Here is a 14,900-nt window from a genome sequence, read left to right on the forward strand (position 1 = left end):
TGACACATTGGGGAATATGAAGAGTATACTGTACAAAAGAGGAGAAGGAAGAGCAGTTTTAATCATTGATGCCATTTTCTTTAGGGTCAAAACTTAGTTCTCAGGAATTCCTGAGATACTAGAGGAGCTTGTGCAAGCTGGTAGTTTCTAATGGGACTCGTTCTCTTCTAGAGAAACTTCTGATACTGGTTCACTGCTGTGAAGACATGAAGTGTTTTGGTGTGGGACATCTAAACATTTAATTGCAACTTTTTTAATATTCTGTTAAGCACGTTAGATAACTTCTATATTGAGCTGATTTTCCTCCTCTAACTGCTGCATCTTTTCTGTATTGTATAGGGGAACAGCCAATGATGAAATGTGTAATTTTTACATCATGTACTATATGGAAGCCAAACATGCTGTCTCATATATGACCTGCACACAGAATGCAAACCCTGAGATGTTCAGAAACATACCACAGGAAGCAAATATTCCTATTCCAGTCAAGCCTGATATGCTAAAGATGACTCATGGACATCATGAAGGTGGAAAAAAAAACTTGCAATCCATTTTATTTTAGGCTTTTTTTGCTGACTGATATGTTTGTCTGTGTTGCTTTATTATGATAAACTTTCATAGTAAAGAAATGCAATTTTGAATAAAATCGAAACTGTTAATTATAGAGCATTATGAGATTCTGCTCTTGATTTTGGTGAAAAATGTCTCTCAGTCTTTTGCCTATTTTCTCCTATTGTCATCTTTCAATTTCTAACATGCTTTTATAGCTAACTGAGCTATATACCCCAAAGATTGACCTCTTTGCTATGGTAAATATCAGCACTTAACATTAACAATTTTTAATAGTTGCTTTAGCTTCTATTTCCTGTGAAGTTGAAGTGTAACATTTCCGGATCCCAGTTTTCTAGATCCCAGTACCTTTATATGGAAGGAATCAAATGTCCGTTAAACACTGCTATGCGTATATGTTGGCACAGCAGTATTATTCAGAAGCAGTATGGCAAATATGTCAGTATAGTAAAGTACAGTTCCATGCAGGGCAGCAGATATTAGAGGCAGAATGCTTTAACAAGCTCCTTGGAAAGCTAATAACTAATTATGGCAAAATACTGCCCAGACAGAACTAGATCATTTCTCATTCTGTAGTTAGTTCTCTTGGAATCATTTGTTGCATTTTTGTTGGGCAATCCTTTGCATTATATAGGCAATAAAGGTCATAAAAGTTGGGATGTATTTCATCCTAGTTACTGAGTAATAATATGATTTATTTTTTTTCTGCTGACTTCATTGACTTGGGACTGCTATTTAAATTGGGCTTTGACCCATTGATCAAGCAGGTTTATGCTACCCTTTCACAAAGTTTTTATGAAACTTAGTGAATAGCGCAAAATTTCATATCAGTTATCTGTATTGGTTTTAATTTAACAACTTCAAAGAAAAGTACAATACCCTAGATTCTTCTATAACTGTGTAATATGTCTGCCTACATTATGATGGATAGACAGGTGTAGAGTTCTAAATTTCTATCTAAACCCTCCTACTGTCCTGTTACTTGTGCAAATCTTAACTTTTTATTCTAGTTGTTTTACTGCTACACTGGTTGGTGCACCTACTATAGATGGAGGGGAAGAAAAAAAAAACACATATTCAGTTCAGAAGGACTGTTTTCACTAGTAGATGATGTTCAGTCCCATTCACGTGCAGAAGTTAACAGCATATTTTAAATTTCCTTTTTTAGAAATCAAGGATACTGATAAAAGTTCTTTGCAACTGTCAAAAGGAGAAGAGGAATTGATTCTGGATCAGGGTATGTACTTGTTTATTTCATTTTCAAGTAAGGAACTCATTAATGTTAAATCCTGATAAATTAAATCTCCTGATTGTTAAAGATAATGAAGTTTTAAATCTTTTTTTCCTTTAGCTGATGCAATTTTTAATGTTCTATTCAGTTAATAATATTGGAAGTTATATAAGACATTGTAGGTAAAATTTATTAGTGCATTATAATCTCATTAGATTTTTCTGATTTTGTTTTACTTTGTTAAAGAAGGTTGTAATTTATCTGTAAATGCGATCCTGGAGAATGGACACAAAGAAGTTGTGGCAGTCCAATAGAAAAAGAATTCATTCACTTTTCTTTAACGTGGTGATTTATGTAATCTGCTATTAGCTCTCCTCCTGTTCCTCAGTTTGTATTACCGTGCATATATTCTATGTATGTTACTATGCTTCAATATTGGTAGTACATGCAGTGGGTTGAGTGCTAGTAGTGTTTAATACTAAATCTTTTTCACAAAATTTGTATGTCTTCATATATGCATAACAACTCATGCACAGATGTGTACAATATTAAGTTGTAGCAAAAAGCATGACTAATATGTCTAGAAATAAGCTGATTGTTACTTAGGTTTCAGAGTTATTAAAATATGGCTGTACTTTAAAGTTCTTGTGGATTATATGTTATTAGACACTGGTTTAGTATCAAGAGTTTTTTTTTCAGAAGGAGAAATCCTTTTCAGGTATATCTTCATTCTGTTTTAATTGAACATTGCTGAGGCTTGTAGGACTTCGGACATCTTCTGTGTGTGTTGACTATTCTCACCCATTTTCATGCTGAATGGGCCTTAAGCTCAGTATTGTTAGTAGGTATTGGTGGTAGGGGGACGGTTGGACCAGAAGATCTTGGAGGTCTTTTCCAACCTTAGTAATTCTATGATTCTGGTATAAAATGTAAAATTAAAGTCAGATGCCTATGATGAAACTGGACTGCTAAGGAAGAATGAATTCATAGAATAGATATCAAATACAAAATGTTTAAAAGTTTACTCTATATTAGCTGTACTCTTGTGGTATTAAGGGAATAGTCTAAATATCTGGGAGATGTTAATCTAAGCACTTGCCTAATCTTCGTTTTCATTAAAGGTGGAAGGAAATTTACTAACATTTCCCAAAGGGGTTAAGCTTTCTATATGCACTGCTATTTTGTGAAGTTAACTCAAGTAATTGAGTTACAGTTACATTAAAAACTAGCATCTGGAGTGTAAGAGCATCTTTACTTAGGGTACATACTTAGTTTACATACTATAGACAATATTTACAATTGCAAATTTGAAATTTACATTAGAAAATTTAAGACGGATTTTTTAACAAATAAATACAATTCTAAAAATACTTGCTTTTTAAGCTTATTCCAGACCAGTATGAGCTAGCTGCCTACAAATATATGTGAAAATTTATGCTGACAAGCTGCTTCACCCTTAGGTTACTAGAAAGTTTATTAGCATTTGTTGAGAATGTTACCTATGTGCTTTATTGAATTCATTAACGTTTGAAACAAAATGTTTGAAACAAGATGCTCTTTGTAAAGTACTTTTCAGTTGTCTTTGAGATGTGTTTCAAAGCAACATTTCTGTAGTGCAGTTTTGTTTGCTTAGACCACTAGTTGGTATACATCCTCATCTAACACGTTTCTATGGAAACAGATTTGATTGCACTGTCCGTTTGAAGTTAGGTGGGTTCGTGATGTGAAATATCAAAACAAAGTAGTTGCAATGAGAGAATTTTGTTTCATGTTCTTAGCTGTTAGCTTAAGATAAATTCTCCCATCATTTACAGGACCCTGGCTTCAATTTTACATTGAGGTACCTGAAACTTCAGTTCAATTATACGTATGTAAGCAAAAAAAGCAAAAGGAAAAATGAAGAGACTTTGGTTTTATTTTTGTCTACAAAGAGAGGAAGTTGAAGGCTTTTTTAGAACTGTTTTTTGGCTCTACATGACCGTGTGGTAAAACACACGGGGAAAATCATGACCTGAAAGTGGTCTTGTCCATCTTCCACAATAACCTTAGTGAGTTAGCCAATATCTACCACATTGGAACAAGGTCTTATAGGTGACAGAATAAAAGTTCTACAGCGCAGCGTGGGGTGGTGGATCCCCAACCCACACAGAAGCAAGTAAATACTGAGGTAAAGTTTATAGCATTTTTTTTTTTTAATTTATGGTCTGATGTGAAATACTATGTATGATAAACTTATCTTCAAGACAAAGGTCCACCAAAACTCAGGTTTTGATTAGTTCTATTGGTGCTGAGCTGTTGCTTAGTAAACTCACTCTGAAGATAATACTTCAATGATTTTTCCATAACTGTGTTTTACCCTTGCATTTTATTTTTTTCTTCATCATTGATGCTGAAGCAACTTCATTTTACTCTTCTTATTTTAAGGTAATTGAAGTAAACATTGTTACTTCACTAAAATTCAAATAGTGATTACATTGCCCTGGAAATATTAGCAAATCCAGGGAGATAGATACATGATGATGATGGGGACAAATTTTGGTGTTACTAGTATTAAATTTAAGTATTTGCCTCAAAAGGGAAAAAGAATAAACGTCTGCGGTTTGATAATATCAGCTTGTTAATAATGTGCATGATTACCTGGACATAGTTTTAGCAGATTTGCTTCTACATGTAGCTGGTTTATATTACTGATACCTCCTGGAGTCACCATTGCTTTTACTCTAAAATCTTGATTCCATCATCTTCAATAAGAAGCATGTTAAGAAATGGTGTAAATAAATATACTGAAATAAGTAGTATTCATCACACAGTGAATCATCACTCAGCATGAAGACAAAGCTAAATCCCTCTGATGTTAAAATTAAAATGAACTTACATTAATGAAGCTGACCTCATTATATTGTTTCTGAAGCAACAATGTCATGGCCTGGTGAGGATAAACTGTTTGTAGAAAGTTATTTATTGCAGGAAATGCAGTTGATTTAAACACTTGTGCATATTTGAGTGTTTCCTGTTCCCTCTGAAGCATAAACTCTCCAGCACAAAAACATTTTTTTTTTTCATCAAGAGAAGTTTAATTAAATTAGATTCAACAAATACAGTACTGAAAAAACTATTATCTTTTCATAACATTTCCCACATCTTTAGATGTCTCATCTTTCCTTGTGGAAAAAAGGCCTAAATGTTTTTCATTGTTTGCTCAACATTATCCCTGCCATAGACTGTGGTATGGTATAATGCAGTGTAGGTTTGTTTTGATATGCAAGCAGTAAAGCTGCCTTACTATCAAGACAGCCAGTTGCTGCTATACCTGAAAGCTGTGTAGACACAATATCAGGAGTTGTTTCTTAATAACAGGAGGGAATATACAGATGATGGTGAACCAAACGTGCATTATTTAAACTGTTGGCTTGTGGCTTATAATTTGATAGCTCACTTTGTATGCATTAGATGTGATAATAAACTTTCCTTTGAAGCAGAAAAGGCAAATATTTTTTCTAGTAAAGCCAATATAATTATGCATAAACAGTTTGTATATTTCAAGGCTGGCTTGAACTGAAAATTCATTTGCAGCCTATAAAACAAAAATCAAAGTTGATTTTTTGTTTCAGAAGGGTATGTGCATACACATGTATGTGTTACTTGCACATGTACTGTTGACAAAAGAGAAGGGGTTTTCATCTTATTTCTAATATTAATGTTTACTGTGATACTGGGGAAAAAAAAAAAAAAACGTTTTTGCTTGTGTCTGGCTTAGGGAATTTAGAAATTAGTACCAAAAAATACCTCATATCATTTGCCTCTTATGATGGAATCTGAAGTGGAAGTCACGGAAGTCATTCATTTGCTTTCAGAATTGGTGAATTGTACTGGCAACACATTTGGATTTTTTTTTCTCATCCCCCATTATTTTATGATTACTATGGACACAGGCTATTCCAGGAGCTCGAATGGTGAAATTCAATACAAGAGAATTCAAAATCTCTCTTTCTGAATGTCCCAGACAGAATAACCCCTTTGCACATTTGAGTGTGTTAACTGAAATCCCATTAAAATGTCCTACATTTAAACTAATATTTAAAATGATGTCAAAAAAAAAAAAACAAACCAGATATTAGATTTTATAAAGCAGGTCTTTAAGTCTGTGATCATGGAATCTTACCTGGTGGTAAGATCGGTTGTACAGAAGAACACTCCACTGGATTTCATTGTTTTAGAGGTTACAAATTACGTAGTGAGTGAAACAGGACAGTGTAAAGAGAAGAACGACTTCGTGATCTAATGCAATTTCATGCTATGTCATAAAATGGTCTTTTATTCCAGACTTTCATCTGTGTCTGGAATCATCTGCTGAATGATTCTAGGCAGCTAGGTACCCCTGTGAAGTCTGATTTCCTGCCTTGTTTTGCTAGTCTTCGAAGATGGACAAAACAAACAATTGAATCTGTCTTTCATATGGACAGCTCCTGCTGAAACTCAGTGTAGTTATGGTTTGAATACGTGATGTGAAATACAATGTTAAGTATCATGTAAATCAGTTTTTGAGATGTTTCTAGGTGGACGCCCAAAATTAATGGACACTAAATGGCAATTCTGGCTGGAATCTCTAGCAAAATAGTAGTAATTATGGATCCTAATTTGATGGGCAGGCTATGATAATGAAGTAAGTCAGTGTGTTTCATAAACAGAAATAATAGAACAGAAATGTTAAGGAGAAGTCTTTCTGTTCAGTTAAACACTTGTTCAGGGATGCTTGGGATATTCTTTGAATGAGGTTAAATGTCATAAATAGGGACTGCCCATTGATAGTATAACGGCAATTCTTTGGAAAAATAGCATACATCAGGTAAGAAAAATTGACATCATAATCCATACAAAATGGGAGATGAATTAAGGTTATGTATAATTCTGGTATTTATTACCTGTTGGATGCCTAACTGATCTTTAAATCATTTTCAGTTGTCGTAAGCTATAATCTCACATGCATGTGTGCACATCCACACATGGATAAATATTTTTTCCCAACATTTTTGTGACTCTGCTGGAAATATTTTGCTAGGTTGTAGCAGAATCTGTGAGTTGAGAAGTTCACTGTGGAGTATTCTGCTGTTTACTTGTACATTTCTATGAAATTTGTCACAATAAAAATATAGTAAACAAGGCTCTTTATACCTGGGATAGAAATTTATGATTTAAATGAAAGGAGAATTTACAGCTTTCCTCTTTCTGTCTTATCTCTGTTTTGTTTCCTTCTTATAAGAATGAAAAAGGGAGGAAATGCCTATGATTTCCTAGCAGACATGGGGTGAAAGGAAAAACAAAGCAGAATCAGCATGCAAGCAGATCCTTGATTTTTTCAAGTCATGAAGTAGCATGTTTCTGTGATATTACATAATGATAGTGTCAAACTGTAAGATCTGAGGTATGTTTATGCCAACACATGTACTCATAAGTTACATTCCTTTCTAAAATAAAGTTGTCATAGTTCACCTTAAAAGTTTACTTTTTCTAGCTTGTGTGGTGTTTTAAGAAAAGGGAGGAGTTCAGTATGGTAGATGGCTTAAGATTCTTGAGGTTGATGGAGAAAAGATGAGGTTTGAAAGAGAAGACAAATTTATTTTCCAGTATTGATGTGGGATGGAATAGAATGGATATGTTTTAGATTAAGGCCAAGTATTAGAGAAACTCTATATGTTTTTAGCCCTGGAATGTTTCTTTGGTGCACAGACATTAGATGAGGTCCCTTAAATAGGGAATAGCAATAAAAGTGTCTGAATTAAAGCTTGGAAGACAATGCTACTAAGAGGTACTAAGAGCAATATTTACAGTTAGAGAAGTAGAATTACAAAGATTAAAAATTTGCTTGTTGTTCCAGCACTAAAAGATCCTGCTGGAAGTTGTAAATAAAAGATGAGCCTCGAATTAGGTTAGAATAGGGTTATTCATAATCTTTGCAAAAGCATTTTCAGCACAGTAGAAAAGGGAGCATCAGATGTAAGCAAAAAATGGCAATTGGTATGGTTTGGCTACGTAAGCAGGAGAAGAATATGACAAGCATGAAAAGAAACCATTTTAAGTTGTCTGTTTCGGTCTTCACTGTTTGACACGTGGTTTATGTTCTTGAATTGCAGAGGGGCTTCGCTTAGGTATTTTCTGTAATGCCGAAAAAAATATTTATTAAACAGTGAACAGCTGCAAAACCTGGTTATGGTATCATTAACGTGTCTGAAGAATTGAAAATAGGCATTGTGTTAGTCTAGGAAGAGTTCACAGAAATGAATGCTGTTTTCATAGTTGTTCAAATAAAACTGTTGCACAAATATAAAACTCTCTAAAAAGAATACATTTTTTTATTCTGTGCAAAATGTTTCTGTCTTGTAATTTGCATATCTTGAAGAATGATGATCATAGATTTTAAATAAAAATGACCAAATAACAAGGATACTTAGGGATCCTTAAGAATATATATATATCCTGGTAATAACAGGCAGAAATTTGCCTTGCTATGCTGATATGCTCGTGAAGTTGAGGAAGCACTGTTTTGTCTGGAGAATGAACTGTGACCGGCTTGGGGTTTGAATATCAAGTTCCAACTTGCTGGGGAAGAAACCCCCATCTGTACTAAAGAATAGTCCTTAAGTGAAGGTTCTTCTATGTTTTCTCTAACACTTATCTCTGTCTTTGCCAGTTACACAATCTTTCAACCTAGTGACTTTATAAACTGCATTTTGTTTATAAACAAAACATCTATATATTAAAATATTTTGATGGCTGAATTGAAAACAAAGGAAGCCAGATTTACGTTGGAATAGTAGTAAAAGCCCTTCTTAGGAACATGCAGACATAGAGGAAAACAGGAAATTATGTAACTGTCAACAAAAGCTAATGATACTATTTTTTAACCTTTGCTTCCACCATTTTTCCTCTCTAATCTGCATTAAAATGGCTTGAGAGCAGAGGCAATTCCAGTTTTTCAACCATGCCAGTTTGGCTGTGCCCTAAGTGCACATCACCTAGGGCACAGTGATGGGGACCAACAACCTTTAGAGTAACTTAACAGTTTTCATTTCCTCATAGCTATCCCTTTGTCCTCCTCCCCTTCATACCCCTTCATAAAGAAACACCCTTATTTAATAGTTTTTAGTTCTCAGGAATCTTTCCAACACTTCCATCAAAACAGCAGATTAAATCAGAACGGTAGGACTTGTGAAAAATATTAGACTAGAAAACATTTTGAAAATAGTTTTGGATTGTTATGTCAAACTGTGTCCAATGTCACTTACTATAAATAAATAGACATCAGATTTTGCTCACTTCTGCACTTTCTATGCTTTTCTTCCCTCTTTTCTACCAGCAATGTTGTCTCATATATGTCTGTTAGAGCGGACTCACTAGCTTCATGTAGAAGCCAAAGAAAGCATGGTTAAACAGATACAGAAAATGAAACTTTTGCTTTAATAAATATTGATAAATATTTATTTGGAAGGCATTCAGTCATGAGGGCACAGTCATGAAGATGATAATGGCAGACAGATTTTGATTTCTTCATTGGTAAGATAGTTCTTCATCTAAAGAGTGCATTTCTCTGATACAACTATTGATATAGCACTTAGGCATTATTAGGCTGAGATTTAAGATGAGGCCATGTCATAGTTGGATTCCATACCATTTGGACCCTGATTTCATCACTTTCAAATAAAATAAAAAATAAAAAACAGTCACTATTTTTGCCAGACCAACAGGTTAAAGAGAAGCATTTTCCCGTAAGACAGAGACATGTATTTTCAGAATACACTAGATTTTATTCAGAGATAATTTGGAAAACTAAATCTAACTATGAAGTTTTGTCTCTTACTGCAATCATACTAGGCTGAAACACTGGAGTTCAGAAGGACCATCATACTGGCTCCATAACAAATCAGACATACTCAAAAAGAGGTGACTTTCAATGCAAGCATTCACACTCCAGTTAAAACTAACTGAACTGCAGCATCACACAAATGAACTTTGCAGTAGCAGTCCCTTGTCAATGTAGATAAGCCATAGATAGGCTTTTGCTCTCAATTCCTTCAATTCTGATCATTTCCTGGCAAGATATCATTCTGCCAAAAGTCTTGGTGTTTGAAAGGTTGTATTTTCTACCCGTCTCTTAGCTTGATCTTGCAGTACCATGGCCAGATACTTCATACAGACCAGAAATTGGTACTTCCAACTGCGTGATGGTGTGAAGCTTAAGAACCATGGACAGAGACTGTTCTCTGAAAGTTGGGAAGATTGCAACGTAGAGGTGAAAAAAAGGAGACTGGTTTTAGTCATGGGCAGTTCAACACTATCAGGATTCTACCCCAGACCATTGTGGTCAACATACTAAACTGTTGTATTGTCTTCAACTAATCCAGCTCTACACCAAGGTCGAGTCAGGTTCTGTAAAAGAATTTGACTAGCATTGGACTGCCATAGAACTTAGGTTAAACTAATAGGGCTATGCTTTTGTGTCTTTTCATTCTGGAGGTGTTGGTCCAGCTTTGCTTCCTCCAGAACAGAATTAACTCCAGCTATTTGTAGCCAATTATCTTATACTGTATTACGTAGAGGGAAGTGTCCTGATAGATTAAGTGCGTGTAAGTATCCTCTCCGAAACTCACCTAATCAGCCAGCATCCCTGAGACTGGACTGAGTACTGGAAGAAAATAAATTATTCATGCTAGATTTCAGTTATTTCAACAAAAGCAAGTGATTCATGCAACTGTGTTGTCTTCAAGTCATTCTAAAGGTCAGGTTGTCTCATCTCAAACAAAACCAAACAAGTAACACAGTACATCTTGCTGGTGTTCCTTTCACACTGAATATCTTCAGGTAAGCAGCATCCTTCAACTGTTCCAGCTATTACATAACATGTAAAGCTGCAGCATGACCTCTTGCTTTGACATTTTCTGGATATTACTTCACAGAGAGCCAACTGTTAATCAGAGACAACATGAGTCTACTCTTTGTAAGTTATGTGTAGTAGATTCTGAATAACTTCTTAAAATGATGCTGCTTACAAGTTTACTGGAGTCTGCCTGTGGTTTATAACCAAAGCTGAGAAATCCTGGTTCCAGATAGTATGGGACTGTAATTCAAATGTGTGGAGTTCAGGGATTGGTTGGTTACACTGAGCAATTAGGAATGTTCTGTAGGAATCTACACACATTTTTTCTGCTTTGTAAATACTGTGAGCAGTGTAAAGTTGCCAAGAAACTGACAGAAGACTTCAGCCTGCTGTTTGTGCCAAGCATATAGAACTGTTGGGCAAATACATTATAAGCCTCATGGATGTCTTTTGGAACTTTAGGTATAGGGATTTCATATTTATTTTGTCAAAGAAACACATTTACTTAGGCTAAAGTTCACAGGTTCTGAGCAGCTGCATTTCACACTGCCTTCACTCTGTGAGGCACACCCTTTTCCATACGTTCAAACAGTTCCTGAATATTCATATACTGTTGTGGTTACAACACTGCTCTTTACTGAAAGCCTTTCAGGACAAGCTCATTTTGGGAAATATCTCGTCTATAGCCACTGATAATGACCTGTTCAACCTCCCTCACTCAGTACTCCAGTACTTGAAAAGTGCTTGAAAATTCTTAACATCTCTTATGATCAGTACTGGGAGTAAACTACGTCTGATCAATCTGTTTGAAGTTGAGTCCCTGATTGGTAGTTCCTGTGAAGTCCACGGGAATTCTCCCTGAAATCACCTTGTTCTCTCAGTTTTCCCTGGGCTTTTGTTGTTTCTAAGTTAGATTCCTCTTTTCTTCTTAGTTTTTGTAATCCACTGTATCCTATCTCGCAGCAGTCCTTTTGTAGTAAGAAAAGCTAGTTTTAGACAGGTAAACTGAAACTTTTTTTTTTACTTTTTTTTTTTAAGAAAGAAAAAGCAACAAGCACAATCTATTTTAGAGGGTGAGTTAATTGTTCTGTGTCAAACAGTACACATCAGAGGTAGAATGCAGTATCTTTGGCAGAAGCAGGAAGCTGGAGAACTTGTTTAAAATGAATGAGCATATGAATTATGAGTTAGGAAGCTGAAATCTTTAGACAAACTGTCACATGTTCTTATTGTGACGAACAATTACAAGCAATTAATCTGTTGAACTGACTGTTGATATGGAACTAGGAAAGAGCGAACTGGTCAGAGAGCACTAAAGGTGCTTTAAAAAGGTCTGCAGTTTAAAACACCACCAGGCTTGCTCATTTGGGGGAGACATGTCATAATTACGTTAAGAACACTGCTTTTGCCATTCTAACCTCACCTTTGGAAATGATTGCATATAAAATAGTTTTCTCATCTGCAGATCTCAATCCGTGGATAAAACCAAAACACTTGTATTACAAACTGTTTAATTTCTAAAATGGCGCAAAAATATAGTTAAAGACCATGAAAACTATTTTAATATCAAATGTTTCTCAAGTAAAAATTCCAGATGTGTTCCTATATCAGCACCAATTCCTGGATGCTTTTAGTGACTACAAAACTTGATTAACATAATTATAAAATTTTATCAGAATATATATGGTTTGTATCCAAAGCTATTATTATGTTATACTTCTGGAACATCTGGGTTTGTTCTGAATCAGTAGCTGAACTAGCTGAATGATGGTATGAAGGTTATGAGGCATACTAGCTTCATAATTATATTCGAAGCAAAGACTTCTTATTTTTTTCATATAGCTTAACATTTTTTTCTCTTACTTAATTTGCTTTGCTCATTTAATTTCATTGAAATTAGCCCTGTTACTTCAATGGTTATTTTCTGACAGAAGTTTTCACCTGGAATATTCCATTTGCATGGGCAAGGAATGGAAGGCTACTCAAAGTCATTGAATGAGGACTGTTTATAAACATGACAGATCTTCCTAAGGACATTTCCAAAAGCCAAAATTTCTGGGCTGCACATCATGGTTTCTGATTTTGTGTGATTTTTTGCGTGAAAGCTTTATTACTTTTAGTTTGCTTGTCTAAATAGTGCTTAATATACCCTGAAATCGGTATGAGATAATACACATTTTTAATAATGAGTGATTTGTACTTAAAATAAAATAAGTACACTTATTTGAATTAAATCTAAATGTGAGCTGAATGTCTCTTTCTACTCCAACGGTGTAACTGCAGTTTGTAATAGTTTCAGGCAGCCAAGATACGGGGTTAGTAAATTCAAACAAGTTGGGTACCTGCTGGTTAGTAGGGCATATACTGTTAACCTGCTGGTTAGTAGGCATGTCATGTCACCACTTTATTGAATCCTGCAAAAAGAATTGAGAATGGACTTCATCAAAAACAGTTCAGGTGGCTTGAATATTTTTTGAGGCAAGTTGTACATACGGCATTTGCATACTTAATTTCAGGTTGTATCCTTTGAGCTGTTGTTCTGGAATTTACTGAAATGCTTATCAGTTTCTAAGAAATCTGTAGTGATGACCGTGTTAAGCAACTTGAGAAAATACTGTTTCCTGCATTGCCAGCTGATATCATGGCTGATGGCTGTTACTGTTTGTAGGGAGCGGAAGGGCTGAACCCAAACCAAATTATTACATGAAAAATGTAGTGGACCACTCAGTGTTTCACTAGTCAGTCTTCTTTCAGCAGTATGCTATCTAGGATCCATTTGCAGTTGTAAAGGTTTGTTTTCTTTCAGCATAAGCTCCTTATGTGATGACAGATTTCAAAGGAATATATTTTGACATGCATCTATGTATACGATTGTCTTTATAAGTGAGTAAATTGATAAAACTGTGGAGTTTTTGCATCCCTATTATATAAAAACAGAATAATGCAGCAGTAGCCTGGCAAATCTAGATAATTGCATCATAAATATTCTTTCCTGAAATTATGCTCACCCTTTTTTTTTTTCCTCCTCAAGAACATCTGCACAGAGGTAATGATTTTTTGATGCCAAAATGTCAGGTAAAAGTGGATTCTTGTATGTAAATGAAGATTATGATGATTTGACATTATCTTTTTATACCACAGACTTGGCTCATTCAGTTCCTGAGACACAGTTCACTCTAATGCTACAACTGACAACTGTTTGAATAGTTACGTTACATTGTGGTTTGCTGAAGTTCTCTAAAACAATTTGATCTAATTGTTTTGTGTTTTTTGTTTGTTTGTTTTTTCCTTCCTTTCCTCTTATCTTTTCTCTTTTCTGTACAGGTGATTTCTATTCACTCCTTTCCAAGCTGCTAGGAGAAAGGGAAGATGTTGCTCATGTGCATAACCAAAACCCTACAGAAAAGGCAGAAACAGATCTTGTAGCTGAGATTGCTAATGTAGTCCAAAAGAAGGACCTTGCCAGAGAAATCACAAATCATGATGAGAGGGACAATACTATTCTTGTAAGAGACAGAATTCACAAATTTCACAGATTAGAGTCTACTTTGAGGCCACCAGAAAGCAGACATTTCTCTTTACAACATCCTAAGCATGGTGAGGGAAGCTGGGATAAAGAACATACAGGAGGTGGGTTAGGGGTTAATTTTATACAGTGAAATGCAATGTAAGAGCTGTGATCCACATTAGCAAAATCTGAAGGGAATATCAATCGATGCTTGGAAGTATTTTACATAACAGCTTTCCTAATTATGGAAATATTCTGCCTTTCTTTTATAGCTGTTTCAGTGGTTTCTTTTCCCCCTGTATGTGAAGAAAGAATGTATACCAATAGCACAATACCAGTACTGTTTGGAATATAGAGTATTTTTTCCACTCTCAAGACTTGTACTTAATGATCTGATATCAATTATTAAGCATATCAATTATAAAACAAGCTAAACACGAGGATGTAGAAGTCAGGGAAGAAGGATTTTTTTTAATACAATTAACAACTTTGAAATGATCACTGGGATAACCTGTGTATTTTATGAGCTTTCTGATTTACCTTGGCTTGTCAGACACAAGATTTTATGAGGTTTATTGCTGTAATCCTATCGGCTGTTTTTCTCTCATTCTGAAAGAGTCATGAAAAATTATTCAGAAGAAAAACATTGTGCATATTCATTTCAAATTGGCTTTGGCTATCCTAATATTCTTGGGCTGGCTGTTTTATTGTACTAGGAC

The 14,900-nt window shown here is 34.9% G+C and overlaps 1 protein-coding gene across 9 annotated transcripts in view; it reads left to right on the forward strand.

Moving 5' to 3' along the window:
* The window catches only part of PAM (peptidylglycine alpha-amidating monooxygenase), a 140,829-nt gene that overhangs the window by 100,064 nt on the left and 25,865 nt on the right, over positions 1-14,900 (forward strand). For 7 of the 9 annotated variants that reach the window (XM_048050217.2, XM_048050219.2, XM_048050218.2 and 4 more), the window contains 3 exons: positions 340-527; positions 1,739-1,807; positions 13,998-14,303. In XM_048050217.2, coding sequence (XP_047906174.1) covers positions 340-527; positions 1,739-1,807; positions 13,998-14,303 — 563 coding nt within the window. The remainder of the gene's footprint in view (positions 1-339; positions 528-1,738; positions 1,808-13,997; positions 14,304-14,900) is intronic. The other 2 variants (XM_048050220.2, XM_048050221.2) reach the window with 1 other exon arrangement.

Source organism: Anser cygnoides, chromosome Z (genome assembly GCF_040182565.1).
Source record: "Anser cygnoides isolate HZ-2024a breed goose chromosome Z, Taihu_goose_T2T_genome, whole genome shotgun sequence".
In the NCBI taxonomy this organism is placed as follows: Eukaryota; Metazoa; Chordata; class Aves; order Anseriformes; family Anatidae; genus Anser; species Anser cygnoides.